This window comes from Anomaloglossus baeobatrachus, chromosome 7, assembly GCF_048569485.1.
Source record: "Anomaloglossus baeobatrachus isolate aAnoBae1 chromosome 7, aAnoBae1.hap1, whole genome shotgun sequence".
Lineage (NCBI taxonomy): Eukaryota > Metazoa > Chordata > Amphibia > Anura > Aromobatidae > Anomaloglossus > Anomaloglossus baeobatrachus.
Window position 1 is genome coordinate 28654935 of NC_134359.1, and position 16546 is coordinate 28671480.

Sequence of the window (16546 nt, forward strand, 5' to 3'; positions counted from 1 at the left end):
GGCATAGGCTCTTATGCTATCTTGGGGCTTCTGCCGGCAGTTATAGAAGTCCGTTCTCAGCTCTCCCTCGGTGCGGTGTTCAAAAGCAGCTGCTAGTTTGGCAAAGATGGTCTCAACAGAGCTCCGGTCATCATTGGTCCAGGACTCAGCTTCCAATTCTGCTGCCTCAGTCAATTGTCCCAGCACCACAGCGGCCCTCTGCTTACCAGTCATCGCGTGCATGTCTAGCAGGGTGCTGATCTTCTTCTTAAACCCGGTCAGCGTGTCTATTTTACCGGCGTATTGGGGCAGCCATTGCGCTCCTGGGACATACAGCAAGGAAACTGGCATTATGGGGGAGATTTCAGCCGGCGCGGCTGCGACCGCGGCACCGGCACCAGGCGCTGCTGCGTCCAGCGCGACAGGGGCTGGCATCGCTTGGGCTGCGTCGCCCTGACCAGGGGCATTACCTCCTGCAGCGTCCATTTTTCTTCAAAAATCTCCGCGCCCCCTTTCCACTTCCTGGGTCAGAACGCTCTCCGAATTGTGGGGGTTCTGGGGCGGCCACACCTCTTCGTGGGCGGTGCTCTTCTCCCTCGCGCGGGCTGCAGCGCGCGCTTTTGAAGATGGCAATATGGCGGCGGTTCAATTTTTGCGGTCGGACCTCTGAGGCACACGGTCACCTGTCTGAACAGGTCTAGTCCTTATCCTGTTCGTGACGCCAGAAGTTGTGAAGCCCCGCTAGTATGTGTCGGTGCAGTACCTTCAGGGACTCCACGTGGATGGAACAGTCTGGTCACAGGTAGGGAATCTTCTTTTAGGATTGTCGTGACGCCACTCTCAGTATTGCGGTCAGCGGGGACCGCCACTGCAGATTAAGGGATGCCTGGGGCTGATGGTGGGTGCAGTCAGTATATTAGCCCCCTGAGAGTGAGGCAAGCCCCAGGCCCCGGTGTATGTGTGTGGGACCACAGGTCGCAGAATGACTCAAACACAGTCCAAGAAGTCTTTCAACGTGTTTACTCACTGTTTGGAGGTCACGGTGAGATGCCCGGGCGACACTGTGATAACCAGGTTGAACCAGGAATTCCAGGAGGCCGTTCTGAGGGTAGCTGTCCACTCGCCTTCCTTGCACTCTTTCTGTTTTAGGAGGATCCTTTGCTTGAAGCGTGGTAGGACCCCTCCAGGGAAGCTGTTACCACCCTGCTCCCCTCTCTCTGGCTCGTCTGCCGGCAGCGTGGCCTTGGTGGGATGGCTTCTGGCCCTGTCCCCTTATGGGCCTGGTGATTGCTGCTTGGCTCAAGCTCTGTGTAGTCGTGGTGAGGGCATGAAGTACCCCCCCCACCTGTAGGTTAAGCAGCTCTGGATGATCTGCTGCCTGTACTGGGGACCTAGTTCCCCTTGTGTGCTCGGATACCGGGATCTCCGTACTCAGCCACCCTTCTCTCTGGATGATTTTCAGGCCGACCCACGGTACTCCTTTCTCCCCCGCTTTCAGCTACTGCACTCCTCAGGACCTGTCTGACACGAGAGCTCCTCTGCTCCCTTCCACACACTTCAACTTCTTCCTCCAGACTCTCCTCTTCCTCTCTCTCTCTGCCCTGCTTCCTAGCAACCAGCCCCTGAACACACCCCCAGCTGGGAATTGAAAGTTAACCCCTTCTGGCTACCCAAGGGTCCCCTCTGGTAATGTGGGAGGCCTGGTCACTATATGTTTGTGTGTGCACCTCATCCTGGCCTTTGGAGATTACCTGGAAGCATTGCTCCCGCATGGGTGCAATACTCTGTGGTGCCTGACCAGGTCAGGGGCGCCACACATACTCACTTCTCCTTGTTCCCCCACTGCTTCGGTCTAGTCAGAGTTTCCAGTCTTCTGCCGCTCTGCACATCTCAGCGGCGCACAGTAGTGATGTCATCGTGATCCGCTGTGCTGATCTGTCAGAGCACAGACACAATGGCAGAATGACGATTTCATCATTGTTTTCAATTGTATTGGCATCTTCAATGCTGATACAATTGAAAGTGCGATCCTCGGCAGGGGGAGCCTAGTGCCAGCACTGCCACCGGGTCCCATAGTGGTCACGTGGCCTGCCGCCATTGGCGGTGCTCCACTGGCTGAGGTCCTCGAGATCCCTGAACCCCCGGGCTTGGTCGCGATTGTTCCTTCCTTGGTTATGTCCTTCCTTTGATGTAGGCTCTCTTGCTGAGCCCCAATTTTTCCCTGCACATGTCAGCTGATCTAAACAACCATCATGTGCCTCTTACAAGCATGGATCGATCTGATCCCAGATCCCCAGGAGATCACATCAGGCCATGACGCACTTGTGATAGGTGGGCATCCCATTGTCTGCTCTGATCTGTTTTCACATTGTCGCGGGCAGGGGGTGACTGACCACGTCAGGGAAGGCTACCCAAGGTGCTCAGATCCGGGATCGTGGCTGGGGCTCGAGTGGCAGCCAGATTCGGGGCTCATGCAGTGGCCCGTCACCACAACAACTGAAAAGGGGTATTTACAAGGGAAGAGTTTGTCAGTGACGCCACCCGTGGGTTGCGGTGATGGTTGGTGACACTGCCGCTGCCTTGGTATGGTTGGGCTGGTGCTGATGGAGCTGGGCAGCAAGATGGAATCCCCTCAGTGGGTAGCGGAGGTGTAGCCCCAGGGCCCAAAGGATGGTGCGGGATTGCAGGGAGCAGTCTTTAGAAAAGGACCGGATGGTACTGGTTTACTCACTTTGGTAATAAATCACACAAAGTCCAGGTGGTAAACCAAGGCCGGATGCAGGGAGCCTCTGGAGGGGTGTGCTTGGTCCTGCACATGGGTTGACAGGACAGTGGCCCTTCCTCCTGCAGTTGTAGTTTCTTGTGTTTTGACTTAATCCACATAAAACGGGAGAAATCCGCTCCCCATATTTTGTGTACTGTGGGAGCCGTTGCCCGCAAAATCTGACCCTTGGTATCTCCGTGGGTTCTGGTGGACACCCTATTCCCCGCGTTGGGCTTCCGTTTCGCTCTCTGGGCTACTTGTGGGACAAGATCTGGAACCTAAGGCGCTTGCAGCGGTCCTTGCCCTGGGGTCCAGGTACCCTAACTGTGCACGGCCTCCAGACCGGATTCCCGCTGTTGGCATTGGTGGGCCACAACCCTGCCCCGGTCCACTTTAGGTCTCCTGTCGCCTGTGGTCCTGCTCTGCCGTCTGCCACCTAGTCCATTCAGGTAGTCCGGTAGTCCAGGGGCTCCAACCCCCGCCACCACTTCACACTCCTCTCAACTCCACTCTCCAGACTAATCTGCTGTGTTCTCTCCCTTGACACCTCAGGACCCCTAGGTGGCGTTCCCATCCGCCTGGTCCCACCCACTAGTGTGTCCCTATTGTCCCGGGGTGGGGTGACTAGGCTTTTGTGGCTGGTGTTACCTGTGTGTGGTGTTGTGTTGGTGAAATCCCAAGGAGAAGGTGATTCCTGCACCCAGGAGAGGGGTACAGTCATCTGTGACTACCTGGTTTTGCCAGGGCTTCAAAACATATTAAAAGGTTCAGCAAAAGTACTGCATAGCAAATATTAAACCTGCTGCGGAACCTCTTCTAAAAAGAGATGAGCACTATATGTCAGCTAATCAAAAGAACTTTCTGCAAACATGATCCCTGTGAGATGATAAGCGGTGCATTTTCAAGCAGATTAATGAGACATTTCAATTGATACATTTGTATTTGTAAAACATTGTTTCTAAAGTCTTGGCAAATGGGCAACATAAGCAGCTGATTATCTACCAAACTAGAAGATAATGTAAGAGAAAGCAAAGACCCCGCCATATGCCCGGGGCGATCGAGCGGCAGGTTGGCACGTTTGGGGAGGTCAGCAGATTTGGCAGAGAATGAGGAGAAGAGGGCGAATCGTTTGTATAATCAAAGATCGAAGACTTTCTCGGAGCCTCGATATCAGCAGTTACAGGTTGGACTTTTTTCGAGTTGTTTCGTAAAATGAGTAAAGTTTTTTTTTTAATAGATTTCTACAATTCCTTTGCGCTGTTGGGGGAATTCATTGCTGAAATGGCCGGTTGAGCAGCCAAAAGGGTTGCTTGGAAGTCTTTTCATTAAGTTTCCCCATTGTATCGTCTGCCCTAGATTCATGTATGACAAGTGGTATTCTCTTTAAAATATGCAACGCTTTGTATACGTAACATCTAAATTTCTAAAATATTAATCACAGGATTGGTGGAAAAATAATGATCCTCTATAATAATGGGATGTTGTTCCTTTCATTTAAATCTTGCATTAATAATAAAAATGAAAGCTCGCAGATCTGTGAAGTTGTCTCCACAGCGTCGCGGAATCACACTCACTTACCCTACATGTTAATAACGCGAGGAGCTGACACTCCAGAAAACAGGCCTGCAAAATAGAGAAAATAAGCTATGACATTTCCTTCCTTCCCCAAAGGAGTAACTGCCACCAACCAAAGTAGTTTCATGAAAGCGCTTTTGCTTTAGATGCCGAATATTAAGGGAGCAAAACACTTCAGGACACAGTCTTGTCACCAGATGTTTTTTGCCTGTAATGTATTTGTTAAGTGGTGTTCTTTTAAATAGGTCATTTAAAGTTTTACATTGTGCCAGAGACGCCGGCTGCTGGTATTTCTTCATATTTTTTATTCTATTTTTATTTATTTTAAAATCACAGTTATAAATATTCAAATCTTTCCGATACAATGTTGCAGAGTTCAAAAAATAACAGTTATTTTGCATTTATTACAAGCGAAATCATCAGGAATAGAGTTGAGCGGATCGCAAATAATCCGGGTCCGACGGATCAGTGGCGGGTTGACAGTGAAGTCCGGATCCGATTTGGAATCCGGCCCAATATATGTCAATGAGGAGCGGAATCCGGGATGAGAGAGAAGAGAGAGAAGAGAGAGAAAAGAAGAGAGAGAGAGAAGAGAGAGAGAAGAGAGAGAAGAGAAGAGAGAGAAGAGAAGAGAGATAGAGAGAAAAGAGAGAGGAGAGAGAGAGAAGAGAGAGAGAAGAGAGAGAGGAGAGAGAGAGGAGAGAGAGAGAGGAGAGAGAGAGGAGAGAGAGAAAGAGGGAGGAAAGAGAGAGGGAGGAGAGACAGAAGAGAGAGAGAGAAAAAAAAAAAAAACGGAACCGAATCGTGCACCCGGAATTCCGGGTTGGATCCGGATCCACCGCTGAAACCGCGTGGATCCGGATTTTTCCACTCCGGATCCGCTCAACACTAATCAGGAAGCATTGTATCGGCTTTTCATTCTAGAGTTTGGCTTATCGATCAGGATTTCAATTAGGCTTTCTGAAAGTCATTATCATAATATAGAAACTTCTAAACTTGTGGATACCTCCTTTCCTTTCTTAAGTGATCATTTACATTTATATTTTTATGTATAGAGATCAGAGCGCTGATTTTATCTCCTTCGGTCTGGTATATGATTACATTTCATTATCCTGCACCTTCCAATAGGGGGCGCTTACTGAGGTTTAATATGTACAGCTGACATTACATATTTCATTCATCCTCACTAGGTTACTAAACTTAAGGGTACTTTACACACAACGATATCGCTAATGATATATCATCGGGGTCACGGTGTTCGTGACGCACATCCGGCGCCGTTAGCGATATCGTTGTGTGTGACTAAAAGGATCGCAAAAACGTCAAAAATCGTTGATCGTTGACACGTCACTCCTTTTCATAATATCGTTGGTGGTGCATGCCGCTGGTTATTCCTCGTTCCTGCGGCATCACACATTGCTGTGTGTGACACCGCAGGATCGACGAACATTTCCTTACCTGCGTCCACCGGCAATGAGGAAGGAAGAAGGTGGGCGGCATGTTTCGGCCGCTCATCTCCACCCCTCCTCTGCTATTGGGTGGCCGCTTAGTGACGCCGCTGTGACGCCGCACGAACCGCCCCCTTAAAGGAGAGATTGTTTGTTGTCTCCAGCGATGTCGCTAAGCAGATATGTGCGTGTGATGCTGTTGTAGCGATATTGTTCCCTATGGAAGCGATCACCCCCATGACGAAACAGCAACGTGGGTGGGTGCTATCGCACACAACATCGCTAGCTGTCGCTAGCAATGTCGTAGCGTGTAAAGCACCCTTTAGACTTCAGTAAACACATAATATACACAGCGGTATTCATACGTCCTTCTCAAAGCTTAATCTGCCAAATTCCAGCCATCCTGAAGCATCCCCAGATCATCACCGATCCTCCACCAAATTTCACAATGGTTACAATACACTGTGGCTTGCTTGCCTCTTTAGGTCTCCATGTAACCATTACACGACCAGGTGATGGGCAAAGCGGAAAATTAGACTCATCAGAGAAGATTACCTTACTCCAGTCCTCTATGGTCCAATCCTTATAGTCTTTGGCAGACTTCAGCCTGGCTCTCTTTTGCTTCTCATTGATGAAAGGCTTTTTTCTAGCTTTACATGACTTGAGCCCTGGTTCTCGGAGCCTGTCATGAACCATTCTTGCCATGCACTTCACCCCAGCTGCCATTTGCCATTCCTTTTGTAGGTCACTTGATGTCATCCTGCAGTTGCTGAGTGACATTCAAATGAGATGATGGTCATTCCGGTCAGTGGAGAGTCGCTTTCGCCCTCTGCCGGTCTGAACTCTGGTTGGAATTCAACTGTCACTGCAATGGAATGGAATGGCTGTCAGACACGTGGAGAATCTTATTTTTATAAAAATGTGCAGTGGTCTCTTAATTTTTGCCAGAGCTGTATATATATATATATATATATATATATATATATATATATATATATATATATATATATATATATATTATATATATATGCGCACACACAGCGGGTGAAATAAGTAGTCAACAAGTCACTGATTTTTTAAAAATATTTCTAAGGGTGCTATTGACATGAATTTCTCACCAGATGTCAGTAACAACCCATTCAATCCACACAGGCAAAGAAATCAAACCATAAATGTCCATACATTTAGTTATGTGGGATAATGAGAAATGACATGGAAAAAGTATTATTTACTGAAATTTAATTAATACTTTGTCCAAAATCCTTTGTTGGTGATGAAGCTTCCAGATGCCTCCTGTATGGAGACACTAGTGACCTGCATTGCTCAGGTGGATTTTGACCCATTTGTCCACACAAACACTCCTCACATCCTGCAGGTCCCGGCTCCTTCTATGATCTCTGAGCTTCAGTTCCTTCCAGACATTTTCTATTGGATTCAGCTCCGGGGATCGGCTCGGCCATTCTAGCAGATTTATTTTAATTCTCTGAAACCAGTTCAGAGTTTCCTTGGCTGTGTGTTTGGGATCATTGTGTTGCTGAAATCTCCACCCTTGTTTCATCTTCATCATCCTGGTAGATGGCATCAGGTTTTTATTAAGATTGTCTCGGTACATTGTCCATTCATCCTTCCTTCACTTCACTGTTGTTGGTGTTTTGTTGGTGATTTACCTTTTGGCTTCCAAACATAGTGTATATTATTGCATCCAAAGAGTTCAACTTTGGTCTCATTTCACCAGACTATATTCTCCCAGTATTTCTCAGACTTGTCTAAATGTTGCTGAGAAAACTTTAAACAAGCATAACAATTATTTTTGTTCAATGGAGTCTTGTGTGGTGAGCGTGCATACAGGTCATGTAGGGGGAGTGCATTACTTATTGTTTTCCTTGAAGCAATTGTACCGGCTAATTCCAGGTCATCCTTGGCTCTTGGACAACTCTTCTGATATTTGTTTTCACTCTTCTGTCTAAAATTTTGCTGAGAGTACCTCTGGTAGGTTTATGGTGAAATTATGTTCTTCCCAATTCCGGATTATGACCCCAACAGTGCTCACTGGAACTTTCAGTATTTTAGAAATAATTCTGTAACCAATGTCATCAGTATGTTTTGCAACAATAAGGGGTACTTTGCACGCTGCGACATCGCTAGCCGATGCTAGTGATGCCGAACGCGATAGTCCCCGCCCCCGTTGCACATGCGATATCTTGGGATAGCTGCCATAACGAACATTATCGCTACGGCAGCTTCACACGGACTTACCCGCCCTGTGACGTCGCTCTGGCCGGCGACCCGCCTCCTTCCTAAGGGGGCGGGTTGTGCGGCATCACAGCGACGTCACACGGCAGGCGGCCAATAGAAGCGGAGGGGCGGAGATGAGCGGGACGTAAACATCCTGCCCACCTCCTTCCTTCCGCATAGCCGGTGGAGGCAGGTAGGAGATGTTCCTCACTCCTGCGGCTTCACACACAGCGATGTGTGCTGCCGCAGGAACGAGGAACAACATCGTATCTTCTATTGGTGCAACATTATGAAAATGTCTGACACTACACAGATCACCGATTTACGACGCTTTTGCGATCGTTTATTGGCGCATCTAGGCTTTACACGTTGCGACATCGTTACTGGCGCCGGATGTGCATCCCTTTCGATTTTACCCCGACCATATCGCAGTAGCGATGTCGCAGCGTGCAAAGTACCCCTAAGGCTATGAAGGTCTTAAGACAGCTCACTGGTTTTACCCATCATGAGATGTTTCTTGTGTAGCACCTTGGTAATGAGACACCTTTTTATCTTTTTATAGGCCATCAGTTGAACCAGCTGATATTATTAGGTGATATATTCACTAAGTAGCAGCATTGCTTTTACATCACTGATAGATTTCAGCTGGTGTCATGACTTTCAATGGCTTTTTGCTCCTCTCTTTCTTTAGATGTTCAATACGTTTTCACTGCAAATTTCTCATTCTTACACATCACTTAATTTATAGACATCTATGGTTTATTTTCTTTGCCTGTGTGAATTAGATGGGTGTATATTAAAAATTAATGGGCCAATAAAGTCTATATATTACTGTTATATATCTCAGTAATATTTATATGCTTATGAGATTTTAAAGCTTTTCCCATATTCACCTATATAGAAGATATTAGGCTATTTTCCTCGATAACTTACTAATTACTAGATTTTCCATCCCTCTTGTGTGTAACCTGGCCAGAGTTAATGGGTTTTTTTTTTAATTCCTTCTAATTAATGAATTCAGTCAAGACAACTGCAGGCAGAACATTACTGGGGACTTTGGGAACGGCGCATCATGGACCTGTGGCTGGGGTGATATAGAGAAGGTCTGGGCATACGTTCTAACCATAAATAACAGGTTGTCTCGCTGTTAATAGTCACTGCCTATAGGGTCAATTAGCAGCGGAAAGAAGTAACTTAATGAATTGTGAGTTTGTAGTTGGACATTAATTGGAAAACTTTTAGTAGCCTTCATTTTGGTCAATTAGCGCTGCCCTTTGTAGTAATGCAACGGAATCTTGCGTTCTCTTATTTTTCAGATTTCTCGTCATCGGAGGAATCACTCGCAACACTGTGTGACTGACAACCAGATTCATAAAGGTTTTTTAGTAAGTATATTTTATTCATAAGTTTAATGGTCTCTATGTGTTACTTGTCCTCTATCATATTCCACGGCCACACAGCAGGACCCTAGCCCTTCATGGTCAGCGCCAATTTTTATTATTTTTTTAATGGCCGTCTAAGGTGATCAGATTTTTAGCTGTTCTAGTCCCCTCATTTACTGGAAAAACAAGGGTCTCCTCTCCATGGCCATTATTTCCAAGCTAAGGGGGCAATATGGAAGACTAAAGTGTAACGCTAGGTACGGGGAAGTATTAAGCAGTCATCGAAAGGGAAGGGTAACCCTGTGTAGGGAAAGGGAAAATGGTGACCCCTGACCAAACCTACTGCTAGTCCCTGTGGTCCCTCATCACCATAGATAGGTTCCGCATCTATGCGCCGAGCTGGATACCTGACCCTAGGTATCCCTAGTGCTGGGCCCTAAAGAAGGAACAGGTGGGATGAGCTCTTCATCAAACCCACTAAATGCTAAAGGAAAACACAAGGAGGACACACAGGGGGAAATACATGAACTACTTATTAGATGACTCAGGTAGAAGATCAGCAGAGTTTTCAGCAACAATACCACAGAGGAGTACAAGCCACCTGCTTGCAATCAAGGCTTGAAAGAACTGAAAATATCACCAGCACCAGTCCAAAGGAAGGGGTATTTAAGAGAATGCTGATGATCAGCAGCTGGGTGGAAGTCGAGCTCTTGCTGGGTACAAAAGGAAGAGAGATAAATTCAGTAGGAAAGCTACCTATACCAATAAATACTGACAGCAAGAACAATGGAAAGTCAGGGAGCAATCGTTGTGATCTCCTTTGGCCAGAAACCACATGACTGTCTGTCACACGTAACACACCCATGACATTAAGAAGACCTATTTGGCTGCAGTGGTCTTGATAAAGCACTGGATTCTCCATTACAGATGGAACCTGATTGCTGCATTCAGTTAGTGACCCCTGATTGGCTGCAGCAGTCACTTGATAGAGGAAGTCAGGAGGGAGATGGGGAACTCCTGTGTCTTTTGTTTTTCTTGACATACTGAATACCAAGTTGAATGAATCAAAATTACCAGCTTTGAAAATAAAACAGGATTTTGTTGGGAGATGTATATGCTATATGTGTCTATATGATGCCACTCAGTGGCTGCGAGGTGAATTGCCACTTCTCAAGGTTTTGCTAACATGCTACAATAATGAATAATGTAGTGAATTTGGGAACAGAACATCATGCATTTGTGGATGTGGTGATTTAAAGATGCACTGGAGATACGTTCTAACCATAAATAACAGGCTGTCTTGCCATTAAAAGGAGCCTGTGACAAGATTTGGCAACTGTAGGCTGCGGCCACCACCAGTGGGCTCTTATATACAGCATTCTAACATGCTGTATATAACAGCACAGGCCACTGTGTAGAACGTAAAAATCACTTTATAATACTCACCTAAGGGGCGGTGCAGTGCAGACTGGCCGGATGGGTGTCTCCGTTCTCCGATACCGGCACCTCCTCTTTCAGCCATCTTTGTGCTCCTTCTTCTCAAGCCTGGGTGCATGACGTGTCCTACATCATCCACAATAGCCGGCATTGAGGTCCTGCGCAGGCGCACTACAATACTTTGATCTGCCCTGCTCAGCACAGATCAAAGTGCGCCTGTGCAGAACCTCAATGCTGGCTAGTGTGAATGACGTAGGATGTGTCATGCACCTAGGCTTCAGAAGAAGGAGGACAAAGATGTCCAAAAGGGGAGGCGCCGGTACCGGAGAACAGAGACACCCATCCGACCAGTCTGAACCACACCGCCCTTTAGGTGAGTATTATAAAGTGATTTTTACGTTCTACACAGCAGCCTGGGCTCTTATATACAGTATGTTAGAATGCTGTATATAAGAGCCCACTGGTGGTGGCCGCAGCTTATAGGCCCCAAATCTGGTGACAGGTTCCCTTTAATAGTCACTGCCTATAGAGTTAATTAGCAGCAGAAAGAACAAAATGAATTATGAGTTTGTATTATATATGGTAAGAAATTGGAATCTTTACCAAAATTTGCGTAAAGTTAGAGGTAGACACATTTTAAGGTAACTCTTCCCTCTTGGAGCCCCCAGTGCATGGTTGAAGCACACACAGCCTCCCAATGATTGCAGGGGGAAGTTCGGTGACCATTTTTCCCGTCACTGCCTTATAGAAAAAAAACCCCTGTCATCTCACTTATTGATATGGATTCTAAACGGAAATGGTATTGGGTAAATCACGTGTGGATCTGTAGCCCATCACCAGCAAAGTCATAACAGTACCCCAAGGGTCAGACTACGATTTCTGCTATGGATTCTCTTACAAATCTCCTGCATGTGAACTTTCTTGTGCATATGGACTATGTGGCCACATGTCCTAAGTCTATTTTAGGAGCATCAGCGGTACCTGGATGAGATGAGCTTATCAATATTCGGCAAATGAAATTTTTTTCGAATTCTGCCTAAAATTTAGATTTACCAGAAGCAATTTGACTTGTTACTCCTCTTATGGCTTCCGCTATGACTTCTGCTGGCTCGCTTTTTCTCTCCGACCTCTGTCTCCACTCTTTGGTGCTGACTAGGACTCATGACATCATGACGTAGCGTGCCAAAACACATCATGACGTCATGTGAAGAAGACTAGAGACTGAAAAGAAAACTGGAGATGGTGGAAAATGAAAGTCAAGGCAGTGGAGGACTGGGCTCAGGGAGCTTCATCTCCAGGACAGGTGAGAGACCAGGGTAGTCTTGTCCCAATAGGTACGGGGAAGTACCAAGTGAGGTGCAAAAGGTAAGGGAAGGTGACCCCCTTGACCAAAGCTCCTGCTGGTCGCTGGGGTCCCTCACCTAGGTAGGTTCCGCACCTATGTGCCGAGCTGGATACCTGGCCCTAGGTATCCCTAGTGCTGGACCCTAAATAGGGAACATGTGGGATGAGCTCTTGGTCAACCCCATTAAACACTAAAGGAAGACACAAGAGGAGAAAAAGCATGAACTACTTATCCAGAGATGACTCAGGCAGATGTTCAGCAAAGCTGCAGCAATGATATTACAGATGACAGCAAGCCACCTGCTTGCAACCAGAGCTAGAAAAAACTGAATAATATCACCAGCACCAGTGCAGGGCAGAAGGGAGAATTTAAGCACCAAGAGAATACTGATGATCAGCAGCTGGGTGGAAGGCAAGCTCCTGCTGGTCCTAAAGGGGGAAGAGATGAAAATCCAGCATGAAATCTACCTATACCAATGAATACTGACAGCAGGAATAATGGAAAGTCAGGGAGCATTCTGTGTAGCCAAACACTGTGACCTTCTACTGCCAGAAACCACATGACCCTCTGTCACCAGTGACAAGTATAAAGTTTTTTGTTTTTTTTTAATCTCTGTTTCTTATGCGCCATGGTCTACAGAAACCCCAGAGCATAATAAATGGCTTTGTTTTACAAGAAATTCAATTCGTGTCCAATAAATTCAAATTTCCGAGCCGTGTTCGAAAGAATTTTCCTAAATCGAATTTCATCAGATTTGCTCATCTTAAGTATTTGGATAATGGAAGATGAAGACAAATGAATGAAAATAAAAAAAAGGAGGATAATAAAGAACTACGAGGGCCGAAAACAAAAAAATATATATTATATACAGTATTATAGTATATATACACACACACATACACATACATACATAATCCCATGGTCATGTGATACAAGAAGCATGAAAAAAAAGAATGTTTAAAAAACAACCTGCAAATACTTTGGCCCTTAGGGCTGCGCGGTTGTACCTTCGACACATGGAACAGTTCAAAGGAAAATTCAACTCAACTATATCCGTGAAGAATGGATGCCCGGCACATAAAATTTTCACAAATAACTTTAATTATACAAATGAATTCTGGAGATGTTCTCAGATTACTAGAAACAATTGGACTGTTTATTCTTCATATCTAATTGTCTCAGTGAAACATATCAGGTCGCCTTAAGGAGATTTTCCTGGTTATTTTTTTTTAACCTTCCCTCAGCTGGAAAGATGCAAGTAGGGCAACAATTTAAAGAAATGATGCAGATTCTTCCAGGCAGGTTGAATGCTACACAAAAAAAAAAAAAAGCTGTGCAGAACATGTGCAGATTACTGACAATCCCGGCATCTGTCTAATGAAGCTCTGCCGGGCTATTTTGATACATTTTTAGATTCTAATAAAGGGGAACAAGACATGAACTGTGCTCCGTGGAAAGTGCGAATGTATCTCCGGGCAGCTCAGCAGAAATAAAAGTATTTAGTAGTTATTTTGCAACTCTAATAGAAAACATTGTTAGTTTGTTCTTGACGGGAATTTGCTGCGTATGAAACATAGCAGGAATCGGGGGAATGTAGCTGATTAGTTGGCCATTATAATGTCACGATGGGTTGCAGGGTATAACAGGCATACAGGTACATGTTTATCTAAGACCTAGAGGAGATGAGGACAAGATATCCTAGAGAAGAGTGGGGCACTATGTCCTAGAGAAGAGGTGGACAACCCGTCCTAGAGGAGAGGTGGACAACACGTCCTAGAGGAGAGGTGGACAACACGTCCTAGAGGAGAGGTGGACAACACGTCCTAGAGGAGAGGTGGACAACCTGTCCTAGAGGAGAGGTGGACAACACGTCCTAGAGGAGAGGTGGACAACACGTCCTAGAGGAGAGGTGGACAAGACACCCTAGAGGAGAGGTGGACAACACACCCTAGAGGAGAGGTGGAAACCACGTCCTAGAGGAGAGGTGGACAACACGTGGAGCACTATGTCCTAGAGGAGAGTTGGACAACACGTCCTAGAAGAGAAGTGGACAACACGTCCTAGTGGAAAGGTGGACAACACGTCCTAGAGGAGAGGTGGACAACACGTCCTAGAGGAGAGGTGGACAACACGTCCTAGTGGAGAGGTGGACAACCCGCCCTAGAAGAGAGGTGGACAACCCGTCCTAGTGGAGAGGTGGACAACCCGTCCTAGAGGAGAGGTGGACAACCCGTCCTAGAGGAGAGGTGGACAACCCACCCTAGAGGAGAGGTGGACAACCCGTCCTAGAGGAGAGGTGAACAACCCGTCCTAGAGGAGAGGTGGACAACACGTCCTAGAGGAGAGGTGGACAACACGTCCTAGAGGAGAGGTGGACAACACGTCCTAGAGGAGAGTTGGACAACACACCCTAGAGGAGAGGTGGACAACACGTCCTAGTGGAGAGGTGGACAACACGTCCTAGAGGAGAGGTGGACAACACGTCCTAGAGGAGAGGTGGACAACACGTCCTAGTGGAGAGGTGGACAACCCGCCCTAGAAGAGAGGTGGACAACCCGTCCTAGTGGAGAGGTGGACAACCCGTCCTAGAGGAGAGGTGGACAACACGTCCTAGAGGAGAGGTGGACAACCCACCCTAGAGGAGAGGTGGACAACCCGTCCTAGAGGAGAGGTGAACAACCCGTCCTAGAGGAGAGGTGGACAACACGTCCTAGAGGAGAGGTGGACAACACGTCCTAGAGGAGAGGTGGACAACACACCCTAGAGGAGAGGTGGACAACACACCCTAGAGGAGAGGTGGAAACCACGTCCTAGAGGAGAGGTGGACAACACGTGGGGCACTATGTCCTAGAGGAGAGGTGGACAACCCGTCCTAGAAGAGAAGTGGACAACACGTCCTAGTGGAGAGGTGGACAACACATCCTAGAGGAGAGGTGGACAACACGTCCTAGAGGAGAGGTGGACAACACGTCCTAGTGGAGAGGTGGACAACCCGCCCTAGAAGAGAGGTGGACAACCCGTCCTAGTGGAGAGGTGGACAACCCGTCCTAGAGGAGAGGTGGACAATACGTCCTAGAGGAGAGGTGGACAACCCACCCTAGAGGAGAGGTGGACAACCCGTCCTAGAGGAGAGGTGAACAACCCGTCCTAGAGGAGAGGTGGACAACTCATCCTAGAGGAGAGGTGGACAACCCGTCCTAGAGGAGAGGTGGACAACACGTCCTGGAGGAGAGGTGTATAATATGTCCTGGAGGAGAGGTGGACAATATGTCCTAGACTAGATGTGTACAGTATGGCCTAGAGAAGAGGTGGGTAATATGTTCTAGAGGAGAGGTGGAAAATATGGCTTAAAGGAAAGGTTCACAATATGTCCAAGGAAAGAGGTGAATAATACATAAAAGAAGAGATATAGACAATATGTCCTAGAGGAGAAGTGGATAATATGTCAAAGAGAAGAGGTGGACAATATTCCCAGAAGAGAGGTGACAAAGAAAAACAAAACCTACAGGAAAAGTGGACAATATAGCCTAGAGATGAAGTTGGCATTATGGCCTAGAAAAAGGGTAAACGATATTTCCTAGAGGAGAGGTGGACAAAATCTCCCAGAAGGGAGGAGGTAGTTAATATGTCTTATGTTAAAGGTGGACAATGTGTCTTATTGGAGAGATGAAAAATATAATCTAGAGAAGACTTGGAAAATGTGGCCTAGAGGTGAAGAAGACAACATGACCTCAATAAAACAGTAACTGCATTTTTATCTTTTTTTTATATATATATAATTTCGTCTAACATGAAAATTTCTGAAACTTTACAAATTTCATTTATTAGAGGATTTGTCTTAATTCCTGTAAAAAAAAATAATTCCTTTTGGCTTCCTGCTTTTCACCAGTTTATTTGCTGGCTTCAGCTGCATTGATATCAGAATGTACTCATTTGGAGTACAGCTGATGGCAGTGATGGGACAACACCTGTCTCCTCATCTGAGTGTTCTGCTTAGGCCTCGATTCCACTTGCGCATTGCTTTCCATGTGAGAACATCAGAAGCGATATGCTAATGACCCTCTGCTGCGAGCATGAGCCGAGGGTCATGTGACTGTGATGCGATCTTGAGATCGGATCACAACTTCAGAGGGAAGGGAGAGAGCACTTTCTCCCCATCTCCTCGCTGCCTGTTTCACCGTACATTGCACTGAACTTGGATGACATCCGAGTGCAGTACGATGTTTCATACACATCCATAGACTTGTATAGGTGTGTGAGCTGAGACTCCCAGACAATTGCAACATTCTGCAATTCTTTTCTCAGGCCGATATGGCATAAGAAATCAATCGCAGATGGACACCACCCCATAGTTTTGCACTGGTGCGAGTGCAATCCGAGG

At 46.6% G+C, this 16546-nt stretch overlaps 1 protein-coding gene across 1 annotated transcript in view; it reads left to right on the forward strand.

Annotated features, from left to right (window-relative positions):
* The window catches only part of ARHGAP15 (Rho GTPase activating protein 15), an 892712-nt gene that overhangs the window by 141712 nt on the left and 734454 nt on the right, over nt 1-16546 (forward strand). The window contains exon 3 of the mRNA XM_075318806.1: nt 9318-9386. Within this exon, the coding sequence (XP_075174921.1) occupies nt 9318-9386 (69 nt within the window). The remainder of the gene's footprint in view (nt 1-9317; nt 9387-16546) is intronic.